At 42.5% G+C, this 22,138-nt stretch overlaps 2 protein-coding genes across 3 annotated transcripts in view; both read left to right on the top strand.

The window, feature by feature from the left end:
• Window positions 1-103: 103 nt before the first annotated feature.
• abraxas2 (abraxas 2, BRISC complex subunit) lies at window positions 104-10,396 on the top strand. Of its 2 annotated transcripts, none has more exons than XM_014204450.2 (9): window positions 104-246; window positions 1,105-1,195; window positions 1,711-1,747; window positions 2,103-2,169; window positions 2,299-2,489; window positions 3,430-3,549; window positions 3,646-3,730; window positions 5,606-5,723; window positions 5,945-10,396. In XM_014204450.2, the coding sequence occupies exons 1-9, from the start codon at window positions 175-177 to the stop codon at window positions 6,502-6,504; spliced, it is 1,341 nt and encodes a 446-aa protein (XP_014059925.1). In that variant the 5' UTR covers window positions 104-174; the 3' UTR covers window positions 6,505-10,396. The 2 variants fall into 2 exon arrangements, with proteins under 2 accessions (XP_014059925.1, XP_014059913.1); XM_014204438.2 differs by having other exon boundaries at window positions 3,427-3,549.
• Window positions 10,397-11,762: 1,366 nt separating this feature from the next.
• LOC106607457 (ubiquitin thioesterase Zranb1) overlaps window positions 11,763-22,138 on the top strand; it is a 34,306-nt gene continuing 23,930 nt past the window's right edge. The window contains exons 1-2 of the mRNA XM_014204423.2: window positions 11,763-12,378; window positions 17,215-18,224. Coding sequence (XP_014059898.2) covers window positions 17,303-18,224 — 922 coding nt within the window. The 5' untranslated portion in view covers window positions 11,763-12,378; window positions 17,215-17,302. The remainder of the gene's footprint in view (window positions 12,379-17,214; window positions 18,225-22,138) is intronic.

The following is a 22,138-nucleotide window of genomic DNA, read 5'->3' as shown; positions in this document are numbered from 1 at the left end:
TCGGCCAAAATCCATCTCGCTTCATTTTGTCCTACTACCAGCCACTGGTCTTCCTCTCATCACCATATTTGGTGGTGAGTGGAAACGCCAACCGGATGCTTCATATTTATACATCCGGTGAATCATCTAGAGGGGGGGGGTGCTATCATTGAGTTTTGATGGGATGTTTCCATCATGGCGGCATCCATTTCGGGATATACTTTTAGTTCTGTGTGTTATCACAGCGCTAACAGCAACTCTGATCATGTAAGTACAGGAAACATTTTAATGAATTGGGAGAGAGTGCATACATTTGTTTAGTTACAACTTGGGTGTATATTTTGATGTTATTGTCTGAAATTAAGTCAGTGGATTTCCCAGTGTCATCTTCCTGTTGCTAGCTAGCTGCAAACTAAGCGCAATCACTTACATAGCGAGACATTTGCTAGCTATCTATGTCAACCCAACTGACTTCCGCGGTGTCGACTGTATATGTATAGGTTTGACAATGCAACATTTATGTAACTATAACTAGTTGGTTGATTTAACTATATTTGCAAAATGTCAATTGCATCTCCTGCACACCAAGCACTAAAAATGAACTAGTTAAGATTCTGGTCATGTCATCGTCAGACAGGTAGAGCAAGCTAACTGTCTAGATTGTTTCCGCGTTATCTACTGTAGCCAGTTAGCCGGTTATGCTAGCCAGTTAGCCTGTCATGTTATGATCTAGCTAACTAATGTTAACTGGCCAAAAATGTAGCTCCATATTTATTGCTATATAATTGTTTGTTGTATTGTTTTTGTCAAGTAATTTATTCTAGCACTGTTACCACATAGTTAGCAAGCTAGCTAGTTGGACAACTAGGAAGTGAATTTATCAAATAAATCAGCATGCATTCAAGCCACACAAGTTTTTGTTTACCATTAGAACACTGGATTGACACCTGTCAGCAAACTGAGTTGTGTGTCGATGCTGCCTAATGTTTTACCTGACATTTGACACATGATTTGTTTTGACAATGTGTAGTGAGAGCTTAAAAAGTGTTAGGCCTCAGTGCTGTTTGAGTGTTTATTATTATCTAGGCCTATTTTATAATTATAAACAACTTTTTGATCCTACAGGAGGGATTCCTTTTAGGAGAAGTTAGGCATGAGGAAACTGTCAGCATCAGTGATACACAGATCAGCAATTCTGAACTACTCCAAGTAGTAGGTAAGGCCTTGGGTAGCCAACTCAAAGAAACCAACCTATTTGTTTCCAGGCTTGTCTTGGTGGATTATATGCTCCATGCTACATTGGAATTCTGTCAAACTGGACTGGCAGGTTTCAGATCAAAAGGAGTGTCTTTTGTTTTTTCTGTTTATAGTGGAAGACCTTTACTGCAGCTGTTCAATATGTTATGTAGCTAGTAATGTATTTTGTATGCAATATTACAGTAGGCTGACTAAAGTCTTACAATTTGTAGTCATCTCAACATTTTATTATTTTATATATATATATATATATATTTATTTTACATTTTAGTCATTTAGCAGACACTCTTATCCAGAACGACTTACAGTATTGAATCCATACATATTCATACTGGTCCCCCTTGGGACTCAAACCCACAACCCTGGAGTTGCAAGCACCATGCTCTACCAATTGAGCTACACAGGATGACATTAGACTAACACTATATGATGGAGTTTAATAACCATACATGCATGTTCTTTTTTTTTAAACAGAAGTCCACAATCATGAACCTTGTGCACAGCTATTTAGGTAAGATATTATATTATTTAAAATTAGATGGAATTTGTTGTCCTTAATGACATTTTGTGACATAACAAAAAGTAAAATGTTTTTTCCAAATGACTGCTTGGTTTATGTGCAAGTTATGGGCTTGAATATAATTAGACTAGTGATAAATTATTTATCCAATCTGAGATTAAGCTTTGCCTTGATCATGCCATCGTGCACATTGTAGGTTAAATGCTGCACAGTACTTTCATTCAACAAATGAGGGATGTAATTTTCAGTGAACAGTAGGTGGCCCCACCCCACCATGAGTTTTGAGTAACAAATGCAGAGCTACTGTGAGGAAATTGACTTTTTGTCTGTATCTTTCCCCCACCAGCTTTTATGATTATGCTGGACAAGTCAATGAAGAGAGTCTTAACAGAATTCTTAAAGACAGGCGGAAAGTGAGTATTTATTGTGGGTCTATTTGTATGAACATTTAGTGGTATTATTGGCCAGTAGTATCTAGCTAAAACACTGGCTGTGCATCTTTTAAATGACCGTCTTGTACTTGTCCCCCCTCCCCCGCGTAGAATGTCATCGGCTGGTACAGGTTCAGGAGGAACACGCAGCAGCAGATGTCGTTCAGGGAACAGATCATCCATAAGCAGCTGACCCAGCTCCTGGGCGTGCCTGACCTAGTCTTCCTCCTCTTTAGCTTCATCTCCACGGCCAACAACTCCACACACGCCCTGGAATATGTGCTGTTCAGACCCAATCGCAGGTAGGACTACCTACACATAGCTATATGCACGCAGTACCAAACAGCATGCACAAACGGGCTGGTGCATATGTTGGCAATGCTGAACAATCCACACACCTTTAATGGGATTCTTAGGGATTTTGGCAATGGAGCCCTTTATAATCCACGCATTCAAACTGTACATTACGTTAGCTGTTGAACCACCCTCCTCTGTGATTATTCCCAGGCTGTTTCTCACCCTGTGCTTGCAGGTCAGTGTATGTGAGAGTTGGATAAAAGCATAAATATCCAGTGGCACAGATTCCACAGAGGCGGCGAACAGTAGTGGCCTCTCCTTTGAGACAAAATGGTTGCTAGTTGTGGAGGCTCCTCAGGTGCATAGGCATAATGTATTTTATTCCTTTATTTATTTGTCAGGCACAATGTACAGCATGCCATTGCACCAGATTTGTCTGTTGTCCCTGGGCAGGAAACTAATATATATGAAATCAGTTTAAATGTCCTACAGTATCGGACATCTTAAGAGTCAGAATGTCTTAACGTTCACATGACTGCTTACCTTATAGAAGGACCGTTCAGATGCATCATACATAGATTAAACAACTATGTAAGGTCTAGCCATTCTATATCTGGGGTCAGATGGACAGCACAGCACAGTAGGGATTCAAGGCTTGTGTGTTGGAATCAAGCTGGGGACTTAAATGCTACTGTCTGGCTCAGAGTGGGTTGGTGGAGGCCTCGCGGGATTGTGTGTGGGTGAAACTGGACATTAGCAGATTATTACATCTTCTGAACTCCCAACTAGATCCTTTGGATCTGGGCATCAATCAAAGCAAAGTAGTAAACTGTTGCTGCCCTACATACAAGTTACAGGGCCCCAGCCATCAATGGGTTTAAGGGTATTTTGGGCTAGGCTGCCTGTAGTGTATCATCAGACTAACTCTCTGATTCCACCCAGCAGGTACAACCAGAGGGTGACCCTCAGCATCCCAAACCTGGGCAACACCAGCCAGCAGGAATACAAGGTCTCCTCTGTCCCCAACACCTCACTCAACTACGCCAAGGTCATCAAAGAGCATGGGTGAGTGTCTCCCACATGTAGGCACTGTCAACTTGTTTATTTTTAATTATTGAGAATCTTGTTTGATGGAAATGGGATGTGTTGTATGTTTTGCAGGGCTGAATTCTTTGACAAAGACGGTGTGATGAAGGATATCAGAACAATTTTTCAAGTCTACGGTGCACTACAAGATAAAGTGCAAGTGAGTTGGCTGCCAGCAAATTTCCTATTCATACCATTCAATTGATACAAGTCACATACTATACTTGCATAAACAGCAATGTGGTGCTTTGGTTGACACCATAGCTACAGTGCCTTCAGAAAGTATTCAACGCCCCCCTGAACCTTTCCACATTTTGTTGCATTACAAAGTGCGATTTTCAAATGAATGTAATTATTTTTACACAAAATACTCTGTCAAAAATTGTATGAATAATAAAACCCTAATGTATCCTGATTTAGATAAGTATTCAACCCCGTGAGTCAATAGATGTTAAACACCTTTTGGCAGCAATTACAGCTGTGAGTCTTTTTGTGTTAGTCTAAGAGCTTTGCACACCTGGATTATTCAATATTTATTTAAAAAAATCTTCAAGCTCTGTCAAGTTCGTTGTTGATCATTGCTAGACAGCCATTTTAAAGTTTTGCCATAGATTTTCAAGCCAATTTAAGTCAGAACTGTAACTAGGACACTCAGGAACACTCAATGTCATCTTGGTAAGCAACTCCAGTGTATATTTGGCCTTGTTTTAGGTTGTTGTCTTGCTGAAATGTGAATTTGTCTTCCAGTGTCGGGAAGCGGACTGAACTTGGTTTTCCTCTAGGATTTTGCCTGTGCTTAGCTCTATTGCGTTTCTGCTCATCCCCCAAAAATCTCCTTAGTCTTTGCCGATGACAAGTGTACCCATAACAAGATGCAGCCAGCCACCACCATGCTTGAAAATATGAAGAGTGGTGGTACTCAGTGTTGTTGGATTTGCCCGAACTTCATGCTTTGTATTGAGGACAAAAGGTTGATTTTTCTTTGGCACATTCTTTGCAGTATTCATTTAGTGCCTTCTTGCAAACATGATGCATGTTTTGGAATATCTTTATTCAAATCCAATAACATTTTATTTGTCACGTGCTTCGTAAACAACCGGTGTAGAATAACAGTGAAATGCTTACTTACGAATCCTTTTAACAATATATTTTTTTAAATAGTGACACGAGGAATAAGTACACAATGAATAGAAATATAGAGTAAAAATAACATGGCTATATACAGGGAATAGCAATCCTGAGTATGCTGTACAGGCTTCCTTCTTTGTTTTAAAATTACTATTGGCCAACAGGAGGCCGCTGAGGGGAGGATGGCTAATAATAATAGCCGGAACGGAGCCAGTGGAATGGCATCAAACACATGAACCATGAATTTGATACCATTCCGCTCCAGCCATTACCAGTGCCACCAATCTCCTGTGTATTGGCCTTATATTGAAATCCCATAGCGGTTTCCTTCCTCTCCAGCAACTGAGTTAGGAAGGATGCCTGTATCTTTGTATTGACTGGGTGTATTGATACGCCCTCCGAAGTGTAATAAATAACTTCACTATGCTCAAAGGGATATTCGGTGTCTGCTTTTATTTTTACCAATCTACCATTGGTGCCCTTTTTTGCGAGGCATTGGAAAACCTCCCTAGTCTTTATGGTCGAACGTCTGCTTGAAATTCACGACTTGACTGAGGGGCCTTACAGAATTCTATGTCTGGCGTACATCGATGGGGTAGTTATAACAAAAATCATGTAAACCACTATTGCACACAGTGAGTCAATGCAAGTTATGTGATTTTTGAATACCTTTTTGACTCTCTTAGCTTTTCATTTTTAATTATTTTGTAAACATTTCTAAAAACAAAATTCCTTCACATTTTGGGTTATTGTGTGTAGAATAGTGACACAAAATCTACTACATATTTAATTCAGGCTGTAACAAAACAAAATGTGGAAAAATTCAACAGGTTGACTACTTTCTGAAGGCACATAGAAAAATAGTGATGATATGATTCTTGAATTGTTAGCTTTTTTCCTGTTTCAGTCTGTATGTGGAGAGGTTGAGCAGAGTGAACGTGTGAAAGAGAAAGTCCAGGAGGAGGTGAACAAACTCAAACAGCAAATTGTTCTCAGGAAACGAAAAACCACAGATGAAGAGAGAAGTATGTAACTTATTTGGGTTTGAATTTGGCTGCTCAAATTCATTCTCATGAAAAATGATTCATGTATCAACTATCATCTCCCTGTAACTATATGCGGGGAGGTATTTTGCAATGTGGTATTACGCAAATCAAATGTATTTCTGAAAAAGAAAATGTTTTTTGTTGCTTATTGAACCCCTCCCCTTTTTAAATATTAGCCTATTTGTCTCTCTGTCATTCAGGACTCCAGGAAGCACAGAACCCTGAGCCACGTCCCACTCCTGAGGAGAACACAGAGCCCCCGGAGACCTCCCTCCTGTCCAGAGTGGCCTTCCACACCCCATCCACCCCCGAGCGGCCAGGGCCCTCCGCAAACCCTCCTGCCTACGCAGACCTCCTCTCCTTGCAGAATGACTCACTTCTCCCCTTCTCATCCTCCCCTACCAGTGCTGCGCTCCTCCCCCGGCCCCAGGCTGTGGGCTCCCCCGGCCACCCTTCTCCCAGCCCATTAGGTCTGGGCCTCAGTGCTGGCCCCAACCCTGCTCCTAGCCCTGGTACGCCCTACCTGGGAAACGGGGACGGATCCAGCTCTGACTCCCTGGACAGACAGGCCGCAGGGCAAGAGGATGATGACGACGAGGAGGAAGATGATGATGATGATAATGAGGACAGCAGCGAGTACGAGAACCTTGTGAGCGAAGTGGGGCAGTTGCCCCCAGTTTCCACCAGTGTGTTGGTGCAGGGCCGCCCAGCCGCCCTCAGTCCGGACGGCGACGCCTCAGTCCGTGGCTCACAGACCTAGTAGATGCGAACATGTGGGGAGGGGGGGCTCAATTAACTGACGCACCGGGATAGGAGGGCGTCCAAACCAATCAAAGATAGTTCTTCTATATTACAGAGGAAGTGCCAGCCCTGAAAATAAAAGGCATGCGCAGGTGGGGTATTCCGCTGTGTATATCTGTTTGGCTTAGTTTGATCTCTATTCTGGGGGGAATGTCAAGCTTCATGGGGTTTTACTTTTCTGTCTAGCATGGAAAAGCTAGTCTGTTGGAGCCTGACTCTTCAGTGGATGTGTTTTTGATTTAGGGACGGAGGACGTTATAATGGAATAAACGGCAACCGGTTTGTCCGACCTCTCCGTATGGATAGACCCACTCCGCTTTTCCTGGATCATGCTGCGTCACATCTGCATCACCAACTTTAAGCATCCAATTGTACCATTACCTCTTGCACTATTTTTGCTTTCTTTTAACAATTTAAGAAAAGCAAAATGTTCTGCGGCCTTCAAACCTTTTTCTTTTTTTTGTGAGACAGGCAAGATTTTTTTCAATATTTTTTTTGGGGTGATGTGCTTATTACAAAAAAGAAGAGAGATGGTGGTAACTGCCAAAGTAATGGAAACACTTGAGAAAGTATATTCAAAGCAGATGCTTCCACACAGGTGGGGAACCTGAGTTAAGCAATTATCATCCTATCATGCCTAGGGGCATGTATAAAAATGCTTGGCAGGCCATTATTTTGGCTACAACGGCTATGCCACCAACCACAGGGCACGAGTGGTTACTGAATGGTTTGATGAGCATGAAAACAATGTAAACCATATTCCATTGCTGTCTGTCACCAGACCTCATCCCAATTGAACACTTATGGGAAATTCTGGAGCGGTGCCTGAGACAGCATTTTTCACCACCATCCATGTCGCATCCCGCCCAAGTTCCAGACACTTGTAGAATCTATGCCAAGGTGCATTGAAGCTGTTCTGGCCCCAACGCCCTATTAAGTCACTTTATGTTGGTGTTTCCTTTATTATTGTCAGTTATGTATGTAAACTATCATTTTGTTAGCCTGCACGGTTCTAGACACTCAACTTTGAACTGTCATTAGGATTTAATTTCCTTTTAACAAGCGATGTATTTTTATGAATCATGCGTTTGCCTATTTAGATGACGAAGAATAGTTTTTATTCAGTTTTCCTTTGCCTCTACTATAATGGGTGCTTACATTATTTTTATGACAACGTTAATGTCACTCTGTCTCATTCTTCTATAATAACACTGAAACTGTATGCGCTTTGCTGCACTTAACAAATGTAGTTGATTTCTTTTATTGTGCTTTACCAATGCAGTTCAGTTGTGCTACTTGAGTAGTATGCTCTGACCACCTGAGCAGAGCTAGCTCAGCTTTTGCGTATTGTATGGGGTCGACAGGGCGAAAACACAACTTACTGTAGCTTTACTAACCAGACAACACTGCTGCATCAGAGCTAGCAGTAGAAAAAAACTGCTTCTACATAGACCTGTCTGCTTCTTACACCTGTTGTTCTTGCACTGCTGGTTGCCTCCATTACTGCTGACACTGACTAGAATGGCTTCTCCCTAGGTAATTCTGATGGAAAGGTTCTCCCTGTAGTGTCTAAATGTGTTACAGCCTGGGAACAAGGCAACTCCTGCCTGTCTTGTCAAACCAATAGACCTCACACACTCAAAGCTGGTTGGGCTAAATGTGTATGGACCTTTTGATAATGTGACAAATATGACCTCAATTCATAGTCCAGTGCCTTCCATTTTGACAGTTACACTGGCTCGTAACTACACACACAATGCAAGCGACTGGAAAGAAGTTTGTTCCAATTGTGGTGAGAGGATCCTTTACCCTGCAGTGTTATCCTACGCCTTGTATATATTTTTTGTGCCCTGCTTACCCCCACATCACATTTGGTTGTTTACAGTCACATTAGTTACGCTAACATAGCAGGCATAAAAGAAACGTCTGAAGCTAGATCCCCTACATACTAGTCTTGACTAGAAGAAAAAAACACTGTCATGGGAGGTTCTCTTCTGCACTGTTCAATCAATCCAGTAAATGTCGAGGAGGAGTTAAGAGGGAGTGTCGCCTTGTTAATGTCCAAAAGGAGAAGTTGCATCACTTGCTCACTTTCCATTTCCCCTGAAAATTGGAACATCCGGTTGTTGGGGACTTTGCAGAGGCTACTGTCACGTTGGATGGGTACTGTTAGAAACCAACTTTGCAGTAGACTTTCTTCCTTGAACCTTCACAGAATCCCAATATTGCTGTTTGAAACTGGAATTACACTGAACAAAAATATAAACGTAAAGTGTTGGTCTGATGTTTCATAATAAGCTGAAATAAAAGATCCCAGACATTTTCCATACGCACAAAAAGCTTATTTCTCTAAAATTGTTGGCACAAATTTGTTTAGATCCCTGTTAGTGAGCATTTCTCCTTTGCCAAGATAATCCATCCACCTGACAGGTGTGGAATATCAACAAGCTGATTAAACAGCATGATCATTACACAGGTGCACCTTGTGGGGACAATAAAAGGCCACTCTAAAATGTGCAGGTTTGTCACACAACACAATGCCAGAGATGTCTCAAGTTTTGAGGGAGCATGCAATTGGCATGCTGACTGCAGGAATGTCCACCAGAGTTGTTGCCAGAAAATTCAATGTTTAAAAGACATTGGAGACATAAGCTGCCTCCAATGTCGTTTTAGAGAACTGGCCTCACAACCGCAGACCACGCGTAACCACGCCAGCCCAAGGACCTCCACATCCGTCTTCTTCACCTGCGGGATCGTCTGAGACCAGCCACCCAGACAGCTGATGAAACTGAGGAGTATTTCTGTCTCATAAAGCCCTTTTGTTGGGAAAAACTAATTCTGATTGGCTGGGTTGGCTCCCAAGTGGGTGGGCCTATTCTCTCCCAGACCCACCCATGGCTGCGCCCCTGCCCAGTCATGTGAAATACATAGATTAGAGCCTAATAAATTAATTTCAATTGATTTCCTTAATTGAACTGTAACTAAGAAAAATTGTTGCATGTTGCGTTGAGTCAAGCCCAGAACGATGAGTGTGTGACACATTTAGAGATGGCCCAGTGACTTTTTAGAGATAAGCTAGTGAGTGAGGGGAGACTTGAGTGACTGTAGGGGACCTTGCACGTTCGAGGCAGACAATGACACAGCTCACTTCTCCATGGATGGTTTTAAGCACTGGAAACTGAAGGACATTTAGCATGATAATGTGTAAGGAATAGTCTGCAAATTAGCCAGAAGGGATGTAGGGAGAAGCTTTACCATGTAAAGCACTTTGTCCTTTTTACTGCAGCCAGCTTTTCCCATGTACAGCCCATGTCTTGTGTGTCGCTCTTTCTGTCTTAAGGTCATCTAGCTTTCCTTCATCACTTAGCCATGTCAACTCATAACGTGGCGGACTGGTACTCCATTTTTATTTTATTGTTTACAAATTAATCACTGAATAACAAAGTCACAACTGATTATAATGACAAAATTGAGAGTGAAAGGAGTGGTTTCCACTTGATCACTGGAATAAATAATGGGAGTTAAGAACAAATAATCAATAATGTACACTGTACAGTAGATGGGAGGGGGTAGCATTCAAACAGCACTTATTTATGAGCATCTCAGTCATGATGGAAGTGGCTGGCAGGAGAGGAGGGTGAAAGTACTCTAAACAACACGGTTTGGCCCCAAGCTGAAAGCGGCCCCTGAGATCCTTCTCCCTGAAGCACAAAGTCCCATTAAATCCCTGATGTCTGAACATGTCTATCATAGGCGGGACAGTGATAGACCAAGCTCTTTTGGTCACAGTAGTTCTCTCACAGAGAATACGGTTCTTAAGTGGGGTGTAATAAAAGAGACATGCTTATTTATTTTGCAGTCATTTGTTCACCCTTTCTACCCACTTTTTTTTAGGCCTGAGTAAAGGGTTGTTCAGAAAGACCAACTGTTAAAGGCCCAGTACAGTCAAAAACTAGGTTTACCTGTGTTTTATATATATTTCCACACTATTAGGTTAGGATAATACGATGAAATTGTGAAAATTATGCTAATACGCTTAAAGTGTAAGAGTTGTTTGAAAAGACAACCTGATATTTCGGCCTATTTTGGTAGGGTGGAGTTTTGGCCTTCCATTGTGACATCACCATGCAGTAAATTAGTTAATAGACCAATAAGAGAGAGTTCCAGTTTTCCCCACCCCACTCCCAGACAGTCCTAGCAAAATTCTTGCCTGAGAAATGACTATTTCTTAAGAAGCTATTTTTGTTTCTTTTTTAACATTTCAATTGAAAACAATCACAATAAGGTACTACATTGTTACCCAGAAATGATTTAATATTGAGATAACAAAAAAAAACGCATTACACTTTTACCAATTCACATCTCTCACATACAAATTCGTTAATGTACACATTCATTAGTGGGACTTTTGAATTAGAGAAAACAATTGTCATTCTCTAGAGTTATTGAACATTTGTATTGTATAAATCTCCAAGATAATTATTATTATTCATTTGGGAGAAAAAGTCAAGAGATTGCATGTCTTTTTTAAGGAAATCATATGAGCAAATATAACATTTTATACATATGGCATTGCTATAAATAAAAAATCCCAGAATTCCAGAGAATTTAAATATTCCATGCGTTCCTATCGCTCTGGACAGTTCGAGAGAACCGCTAGCCAGCGTTCGAGAGCGGCAGGTAGCCTAGCGGTTAGAGCGTTAGACTAGTAACCGAAAGATTGCCAGATCGAATCCCCGAGCTGACAAGGTAAACAGCTGTAGTTCTTCCCCTTAACAAGGCAGTTCAGTTCCAAGGCCGTCATTGAAAATATATATATTTTTTAAACTGACTTGTCTAGTTAAATAAAGGTAAAAATTAATAAAAGCAGAGTGGTCTTCTTCTGGGACATACTTTGGGAAGTGGGTGGGACGTTCATGTAAATCAATCATTGAAATAAACAGTCGCATGAGCCATGCAGAATTTGAAAGATGTACTGTATTTATTGTTCTGCTCATTCGCCATTGTGTATGTCAATGCTTCAAATAGGTTTAAAGCAGGGTCACAGAGTCTGTCGTTGGTAAAATAGTCGTGAATGCTATGTTGATTGATGCTGGTCTAGAATTTACATCGAATACTTTTTTAACAACCTGCCCTTTACTGCAGACTGCTGCAGTATATATTTTTTTCTACAAAATATGACGTCATCCTAATGTCCCTTAAAGATATACAGCTGAGATACAGACGTAAACAAATGACATGACGGTGGCTTCGGGAATGGGGTGTCATTTAATATTCCGTGGTACATCATTTGAGCCAAAACTGCAGAAATGAATTACGGTTTCATATTATTTTGACATCAGAGACTGGTAAAATAAAGCCACAGGTATAACAAAGAGTTATACATATTTGATAAAGCTTGTTAACTATTGGCAACGAAAGACGCATAGCATAGCAAACAGGAGGAATACAAAAAACTATCCAATCAGTTTGCCCGGTGAATCCAGGTGCTAAATCCTCCTGCTTCTCTCTGGAGTGTATTTTTGGGGGGGTTTTCCAGTTTCCCCCCACGCCGCCATTAAAGACCGACAGAACGGCGGTTGGAAATTGGGATTAACATTATTTAAAGCCCCGGAGAGACTGCATCGGGGGGGTTGTTCTATTGCACAGGTCTCGAAGCTACGTACAAACGGAAACTTAAATATGTGTATTTTGACCAAATGAAAGCTTGACTTCGGGACATACAGATTGGGTTTCGTTGGGAAAGCTCGAGCGATATAACGTTAATGTTGGACTGAAGCTTAAGAGCGGTTTGTTGTGGTTGCGCCTGGAAGGAGTGTAAACACAGGAAAAGGTAAAACACAGTTACATCTTTGGTTAAAACCAGCAGACGCCACTGTTAAATGTTAGCTAGTTACAGTTGTCACCCCTTGTATGAGATATTGTTTAGAACGAAAGCAATAACGTTACCTTTACTGCAATCATCATAGCTGCACTGAATAGATAACGTTAGCTAGGTACTTTACTGTACTGTAGTTGGCTGACTACACTGGATTATTTTCATATTTGTTAACGTTGGTTAGAATTTGATTTGTCAAAACAGTTTCGTAAATTGAGACTAATGGGCACAACATTGTCTGTTTAAAAAATATTTTCTTAAACGAATGTGAATTTCGCCCTGCATATTAACAAACTTTAGTCGTATCGCAAATCTAAATGATTAGACAGACGCTAAATTAACTACTTACAATAGTTTGTCTTGTAGCTATGTGTTTTTACCATTGTTACTTTGTAAATAGCTAACTATGATCATTTGGATTTTTATTCGACACGCCCAGCCCAATATGCAGTAGCAAAACTAGCTAATTACAGTAGCTGACTTGTTACATTGCTCAATTGAAATAAGTAGACACAATGCACAGATGCTTCTTTTCTTTTTAACCAACCAGTGAGCTACCAATCCAGGCTCTATAGATACAGACAGCGAGGCGTGGCTTCACGTGACCACATCCCGGAGTGGGTACAGCCATAGGGTACTCCTGTTGCTCTGATGTAATTAGTCCAATTTTGGTGGCCTCCTAAGCAAACTACTGACACTTTAACATTTCCATAAACGCGTTCAGCAGCATCACCTGCCGTTATTTATATACTTGGCTGTCATGACAATAATTTGCATGATACTTATTCAGCCACTAATTTACCTGACCTGCTAACACTGACAGAAAAAAAAGATGATAAAACTGTCACATTATACTTACTTCACTGTTTGTTTAGCCCTAGCTTTTTTTTTCATCTCTATCTAGTTCGCTAGTCAGATATGTTGCGTAACTACTGCCTGCCCTTGAACGGTCTAGGTATTTAGAGAAGTGTATTCTTGTTGGATTGCTTATGTGGCCTTTCAATTTGCCAGAGATCAGCTGGGGAGACAACCCTACCAAATGGCCCAAATTAGCCAATGTTGATACCTACACCTAACTTTACTTGGTGGAATCTACAGTTTTGCATAAATATCCAAATGCGGAAGAATATTATAGCTGTTATTTGGACAATACAGCTCAGTAGTCCTAACTACAAGCGAACTAGCAAGCTGTATGCAATACATCCAGAGATGTTTGATTGGGTTCAAGTCCAGGCTCTGGCTGGGCCACTCAAGAACATTCAGAGACATGTCCCGAAGCCACCCCTGAGTTGTCTTAGCTGTGGGATTAGGATTGTTGTCCTGTTGGAAGGTGAACCGTCACAGTCTGAGGTCCTGCGCACTCTGGAGCAGGCTTTCATCAAAGATCTCTCTGTACTTTGCTCTATTCATCTTTCCCTCGATCCTCACTAGTCTCCTAGTCCCTGCCGCTGAAAAACATCCCCACAGCATGATGCTGCCATCACCATGCTTCACCGTAGGGATGGTGCCAGGTCTCCTCCTGACGTGGCTCTTTGGCATTCAGGCCAAAGAGTTCAATCTTGGTTTCATCAGACCAGTGAATCTTGTTTCTCATGGTCTCAGAGTCCTTTAGGTGCCTTTTGGCAAACTCCAAGCGGGCTGTCATGTGCCTTTTTACTGAGGAGTGGCTTCCGTCTGGCTACTTTACCATAAATGCCTAATTGTTGGAGTGCTGCAGAGATGGTTGTCCTTCTGGAAGGTTCTCCCAGCTCCACAGAGGAACTCTGGAGCTCTGTCAGTGACCACTGGGTTCTTGGTCACATCCCTGACCAAGGACCTTCTCCCCAGATTGCTTATTTTGTCCAGGCAGCCAGCTGTAGGAAGAGTCTTGGTGGTTCCAAACATCTTCCATTTAAGAATGATTGAGGCCACAGTGTTCTTGGGGACCTTCAATGCTGCAGACATTTGTGGGTACCTTTCCCCAGATCTGTGCATTGACACTCCTGTCTCTGAGCTCTACGGACAATTCCTTAGACCTTGGTTTTTGCTCTGACATGCACTGTCAACTGTGGGACTTGATATAGACCGGTGTGTGCCTTTCCAAATCATATCCAATCAATTGAATTTACCACAGGTGGACTCCAATCAAGTTGTAGAAACATCTAAGGGATGATCAATGAAAACAGGATGCACTTCAGGTCAATTTGAGGCTCATAGCAAAGGGTCTGAATACTTATGTAAATAAGGTATTTATGTGTATTTTTAATACATTTACTACATTTTCTAAACTGTTTTTGCTTTTGTCTTAATGGGGTATTGTGTGTAGATTTAGGATTTTTATTTAATAATTTTTAGAATAAGGCAGTAATGTAACAAAATGTGGGAAAAGTCAAGGGGTCTGAAGACTTCCCGAGCGCGCTGTAATATCCTGAAACCATGAGGTTCATCTAACCTGGTCCTTGGACAGTTGATCCAACTTAATTTGGTAGTCTTTTTCTCCTACTAATTATTGTCATGACAGCCAAGTATATTAATAACGACACGTGATGTTGCTGAAAATGTTTATGGAAATATAAAAGTGTCCGCTTTTCGAGCAGGGCTAGCTAATTAGTCTGAAGTCGTCGCTTGGCCCCATAATTGTGACGTACATTCCATGCGACAGTCTCTGTTCATGCTAGCATTTTTTACATTTAGAATGAAAGTGTTTTTAGGTATGATGTAGATTGTTCATTTAAGATGACTTAAAAGTACGTTAAAAATGACCAACCAAACATTTCCAAAATGATAAAAAAAAAAAAAAACAGCCATTGTCAGGTTATGAGTAAAGCAGGCAATTTATTATAGGAGTAACAGGGTACCCTATGGCTGTACCCCACTTGGGGGTGTGGTCGCATTATGCCATGCCTAGCCGTGTGTGGTCGCATTAAGCCATGCCTAGCCGTGTGTATCTATGCTTGTGGTGGTTTCAACTTTCAAATGTAAGTTACTCCTCAACCTGGTTTTGCAGCCTTTTTAAATATGTGCTGAAATATATCTCACAGCATTTTGTTGTAAAAATAGCTAGCTGCCTGTCTGAATTTCTTGTAATAGCAAACATTTCACTAATATAAATTTTGCATGGTGTTGGTTTGTGTCAAGGAATATTTCAAACATATTGAATAAGAACAATTCACTTTATTTGTCACATGCTTAGTAAACAACAGGTGTAGACGATCCGTGAAAATTTAACTGAGTGCAGAGTAGACTGTTTTGCACTGATCTAGGACCAACCTATCCCACCCCAATTGAGAACCTTTTAGATAGATAGATAGTTTAACCAAATAAAAACCTGACGGGCCTAGGTCAGAGCTAGGGGCAACTTCTCAACTGCATTGTTAAAGGTAGACTCAGCGACATGACGTAGGTGTGTAAAGTAAACAGCATAGTGGGTCAATTTCTGCAAAAATTAACAGCGTTGAAGCGCAGAGGGCTCTCCAGCGATTTCAGTCTACGCAAAGTTTAAAAAAATTATACCACACAAAAGTACGAAGAACTGGCCTCCCGAGTGGCACAGCGGTCTAAGGCACTGCTTCGCAGTGCTAGAGGCGTCAATACAGATCCGGGTTCGATCCTGGGCTGTGTCGTAGCCGACCGCTACCGGGAGACCCATGAGGCAGGGCACAATTGGCCCAGCATCGTCCGGGTTAGAGGAGGGTTTGGCTGGCCGGTATGTCCTTGTCCTATTGCGCTCTAGCGACTCCTGTGGCGGGCCAGGCGCATGCACGCTGACACGGTGGCCAGTTGTACGGTGTTTCCTCAGACACGTTGGTATGGCTGGCAACCAGGTTAAGCGAGGAGTGTGTCAAGAAGCAGTGTGGCTTGGCATGGTCGTGTTTCGGAGGATGCATGGCTCTCGACCTTCGCCTCTCCCGAGTCTGTACGGGAGTTGCAGCGATGGGACAAGACTGTAACTACCAGTTGGATATCACGAAATTGGGGAGGAAAAGGGGTAAAAAGCGCCAACAAAAAAAGTGTGAATAATTAAGAAGAGAGCTACACAAACAAAGCTCCATCGGAATTAAAGACTTTGGAGCCTTGAAACTTCCCAGCTGTTTTGGTCCTGTACCTGCCATGCCATACTAGCGTGAAGCAAACCTATGCAAATGCCCAGAAACTGTGTGTCACTGTGAGAGCGAAGTCTTGCATCTCGCTCATTGCAACATCTGCGGTGTTGCTCGTGGCAACATCATTTCGCTGAGTCTACCTTTTTTGAGATTCATTATTGGTATGAGTTTGAGTGTTGTTTGGTTTCATTTGTCCTTTGTCAGGTAACACTGCTCTGTAGGGCACATTTGCTCTGTATCTCCGGATGTGTTTACGGTATCAGTTTTAAGGGGCATGGAGGCAGAAGATTGGGTTGCAGCCTGCTGCTCTTGGCTTCTTGCTATGTGGGTTAATCTGCACTGAGCCTCTCAGGCTTTGATTTAACTCACTGAGAATTTGTGCCGGGTCAAGAGCGCACATCTTTGTAGCTGTTTGAGCATGGTTGATGAAATACATGTAGCTTTCTTAGTTTTTGTGTCAGAGTTGCGAGGTCTCTAATATCAGGTCTGTTACTCTGTAATAGATTAGGCATAACTAGCCTAACTGATGTTCTTGTTTTACTTATGAAAACATTTCCTTTCAAACATGACATCCATTTAAAGTCTAAATGTGTATATTAGGTCTATCTGTGATCTTTATTCTGTGTGTTTCTGCATGTGTCACAGTCTGATGATTTTTAAAGGCCAGTATGGCCCCTCACCCTATCCTGTGTTTCTGTTGTTACCCTAGCATCCTGCTTGCCTGTGTGATCTCCTTGAGTGGAGCTGCCAAGCAGAGTCCCTCCCAGCAGCAGCCATCACCCAGCGGTGGAGTGGCGATGACTGAGCTGGGTGCCAAGTGGGCCTGTGAATACTGCACGTTTGAGAACTGGCCCTCTGCCATCAAGTGCACCATGTGCCGCGCCCAGAGGCCCAGCAGGGGTGCCATCATCACCGAGGAGCCCTTCCGGAGCAGCCCTGGCCTGGACGCCAGCCACCAGTGGGAACGTCTGAGTCACATCAACAGCCCACCCCAGGGAGGCTCCAGTCTCCTAATCTGCCCGGACTCCAGTGCCCGCCCCCCGTGTCCGCATCACAGACTCCCCCGAGCCCCCTCCAGCAAATGGTCCTGCCAGATGTGCACCTACTTAAACTGGCCCTGTGCCATTCGCTGCACTCAGTGTCTGTGCCAGCGGCATCAGGGACATCAGCAGGAGCAGCCCCACCAGGGGCTGGCGCAGCAGCCACGCATTCCCACCGAGTCACCCCAGACCTCAGGCTCAGGATGCCGACCCGCACCCCCATCCACCCCTACGGACCCCTGCGAGGAGTATAACGACCGCAACCGCCTCAACGCCCAGCACTGGACCTGCGCCGCTTGCACTTATGCAAACTGGCCTAAAGCGTGCAAATGTGTGGTGTGTGACCACTCCAGGCACAAGAGCTTGGCCAAACCCATCGAACTGGCCTTGAAGCCCGAGAGCCTACCACCCTCCATACTCAACGAGCAGGACAGTGACAACAGGAGGGGGGGTGTGGGAAAGGGCGGAAGTGGAGTAGTGGGGTGCTGCGGCAGCCAGAGGAGGTCCCCGCCCACCTCCAAGCGGGAGGCGGAGGCTAAAATGGACTTTCAGAGGAACGAGCTGGCATTGGGAGCTGGAATTGGGAGCATAGAGGAGCGGCAGGTGGACTTTAAGAGGCTTAAACAGATGAAGAACAGGATGAGGAGGACTGACTGGTTGTTTCTCAATGCTTGTGCAGGTGAGTCAGTGCGTGAGTGGATGCAAGGAAATCAATGTTATCTCCAACCCTGTTAATTTCTCTGTATTGCCTGCTGTGGAGAATGTTATGCTCATTATGGTTGAGAAATAACTCCCCTGTATTTATGTACTTCTGTTGTGAAATGGGAGTTCTTCATTATACATTTTATGCAGTGAGTTAATCCCACCACGATACAGATTTAGCTTTGTTTTAAAACAAACATTCAAAAGCTTAGCCTGTGTAATTATGACAGATTTTACTGAGGAAAGTGGCACTTGCAGTTTCCAATAAGGATCATTGTGAAGCTAATGTAGGCTCAAATGTGATTCATTAAGTCCAGATGAGATGCTTGTTTAAAACAAGTAGTCTAAGCATGTACACAAATTACATGTAACGCTAATCTTCCATGGGAAGTTAAATTCCCCAAATTCCAGGGCTTTTCTTAAATTCATCAAAAAAAGTTAGCTTATAACAGTGAACCTTTTTTGTGGGATACACATAAGGCAATTCTAGGTCTTATGGCATATTTTGGTTAAACTATCATCAAGTCAATGGAATTGCAACCCTCTGCATGCACAGTAAATTCTTCAATCACATGTGCTGTGCACTCCCAAGATCTTGCACACTAATGAGATGCTATTGAGCCCACACTACTACACTGTCTGAGCAAAGGACTAGATGCTTTCTGGTAAGTTTTGATTACGATACTGGGTGGGGTGAAATATATATATACACACACACACACACACACACACACACGTATATATATATACACACACACACACACACACACACACACACACACATACATATATATCCATACAATATATTGATACACACACTAACTATATATACACACACACTTGAAGTCAGAAGTTTACATACACCTTAGCCAAATACATTCAAACTCAGTTTTTCACAATTGCTGACATTTAATCCTAGTAAAAATTCCCTGTCTTAGGTCAGTTAGGATCACCACTTTATTTTAAGAATGCGAAATGTCAGAATAATAGTAGAGAAAGATTTTATTTCAGCTTTTATTTCTTTCATCACATTCCCAGTGGGTCAGAAGTTTACATGCACTCAATTAGTATTTGGTAGCATTGCCATTAAATTGTTTTACTTGGGTCAAATGTTTCGGGTCCAATCTGAGGCACAAAAACATGAACTCATTACCTTGATGCTTTCTCTGTTAATTCTAATGAGAACCTGCTGTAAATCAAGCAGAGAACCGATGATCAACATCAATTCCCTAGAGATATTAGATCCAATGTGAATCCAGGCACAACTGTCTTCACCGGTGTAACGAATGAGACACCAAAATATTTGGGACATTCCTCGCAAACACCATTTTTTTCCAGCACTTGGGCTGTTGTTGCATCACATGCGCTATCACAACAGCTGTTCGTCACTTGACTGTCATTCAGAAAATTCCTTCCTGGATCAGATGGTGTGAAAATATCACGGCGTTATTAAACAGCGCGAACCCAAATGTGCATCCAACAAGTATTATGCATAATTATTGAAGAAGAACCTTTCTGGTTAGAAGAATTTGATTTTGCAATCGCATAGATTTTTGGGGATTTGTGTGCCCATGAAAACTGTGTTGACCACATAACATAAACTAAATGTTACACTACATTTCTGAAATGTCCATATAATTTTTTTACTGTCCAACAGCTAGAGCCAGGATTGTCACAGGGTTCAAGTTCAATGTCTAATTTAACTGATTAATATACGACAAACAACAACTTACCGTAATTTCCGGACTATTATGCGCACCTGAATATAAGCCGCACCCACTGAATTGAAAAAAATATATTATTTTGAACATAAATAAGCCCCACATGTCTATAAGCCGCAGGTGCTTACCGGTACATTGAAACAAATTAACTTTACACAGGCTTTAACGAAACACGGCTTGTAAAAAAATAAATTATAATTAGCAGTAAGCTTTAGTTGTCTTTTTGCACTGAGTCAATTCCTCACGCTGCTGTTTCCAACGTCTTATCATCGATTCATTAAGACCAAGCTCCCGTGCAGCAGCTCTATTTCCTTTTCCAACAGCCAGATCAATCGCCTTCAACTTGAAAGCTGCATCATATGCATTTCTCCGTGTCTTTGCCATGATGAGGGTGACAAAATGACTACCGTAATCAGAATGATGGGAAGTTTGAGAGCGCTCGATTTAATCTAAACAGTAAACCAAAAAGTTGTTTAACCTTAACCCGTTCGGCAATTTCATTGGTGTAATGAAAGCTTCATGCCGCCCAAAAACTGAGCACGTCACAGAATGTGTTTTTTTGGAGAAAAAAAAATTGAAAGTGGGAAAAATCCATATATTAGCCGCGTCACTGTTTAAGCCGCGGGGTTCAAAGCGTGGGAAAAAAGTTGCGGCTTATAGTCCGGAATTTACGGTACACTGCCATAACTTTTAACCTTTCTGTCCTTGTATTTATCACATGATTTGACAAATCTGTCAAATCACAAACCATGAGAAATAATTAAACCAGAGTTAAAATGTAAATTTTATTGGTCACATATTTAGCAGGTGTTATTGCAGGTGTAGCGAAATGCTTGTGTTCATAGCTCCAACAGCGCAGTAGTAGTATCTAAGAATTCACAACAATACGCAAATCTAAAAAGTAAAAGAATGGAATTAAGAAATATATAATTATTAGGACGAGCAATGTCGGAGTGGCATTGACGAAATACAGTAGAATATAATACAGTATATACATATGAGATGAGTAAAGCAGTTTTTCAGTCTCTCGGTCCCAGCTTTGATGCACCTGTACTGTCCTCGCTTCTGGATGGCAGCCGTGGTTCGGGTGGCTGAGGTCCTTGAGGATCTTCTTGGCCTTCTCATGACATTGGGTACTGTAGGCAGTGTGCCCCCGCTGATGTGTTGGGCAGACCGTACCACCCTCTGGAGAGCCCTGCGGTTGTGAGCGGTGCAGTTGCCGTACTAGGCGGTGATACAGCCCGACAGGATGTTCTTAATTATGCATCTGTAAAAGTTTGTGAGGGTCTTAGGGGCCAAGCTGAATTACTTCAGCCTCCTAAAAAAGGTTGAATAGGCACTGTTGTGCCTTCTTCGCCAAACTGTCTGTGTGGGTGGACCATTTCAGATTGGCGTTCACATCACTGACAAGGAACATGAAGCGATCCACCTTCACCGTGGTCTCGTCGATGTGGATAGGGACGTGCTCCCTCTGCTGTTTCCTGAAGTCCACGATCAGCTCCTTTGTTTTGTTGATGTTGAGGGAGAGGTTTTCTTGACACCACTCAGCCAGGGCCCTCACCTCCTCCCTGTAGGCTGTCTCATCATTGTTGGAAATCAGGCCTACTACTGTAGTGTCGTCTGCAAACTTGATGATTGAGTTGGAGGCGTACGTGGTCATGTAGTCATGGGTGAACAGGGAGTACAGGAGGGGGCTGAGCACGCACATTTCTGGGGCCCCTGTGTTGAGGATCAGCAAAGTGGAAGTGTTGTTTCCTACCTTCACCATCTGAGGGAGGCCCATCAGGAAGTCCAGGACCCAGTTGCACAGGGCGGGGTTCAGATCCAGGGCCCCAAATGTAATGATGAGCTTGGAGGGTACTATGGTGTTGAAGGCTGAGCTATACTCAATGAACAACATTCTGATGTAGGCATTCCTCTTGTCCAGATGGGATACGGCTGTGTGCAGTGCAATGGCGATTGCATTGTCTGTGGATCTATTGGGCGGTAAGAAAATTGAAGTGGGTCTAGTATGTCAGTTAAGGTAGAGGTGATATGATCCTTAACTAGCCTCACAAAGCACTTCATGATGACAGAAGTGAGTGCTACAGAGCAGTAGTCATTTAGCTCAGTTACCTTTGCTTTCTTGGGTACAGGAACAACGGTGGACATCTTGAAGCAAGTGGGGACA

Source organism: Salmo salar, chromosome ssa01 (assembly GCF_905237065.1).
Source record: "Salmo salar chromosome ssa01, Ssal_v3.1, whole genome shotgun sequence".
Taxonomy (NCBI): Eukaryota; Metazoa; Chordata; class Actinopteri; order Salmoniformes; family Salmonidae; genus Salmo; species Salmo salar.
Note: the sequence above shows the minus strand (reverse complement) of the source record. Positions and strands in the feature narration are given on the sequence as shown.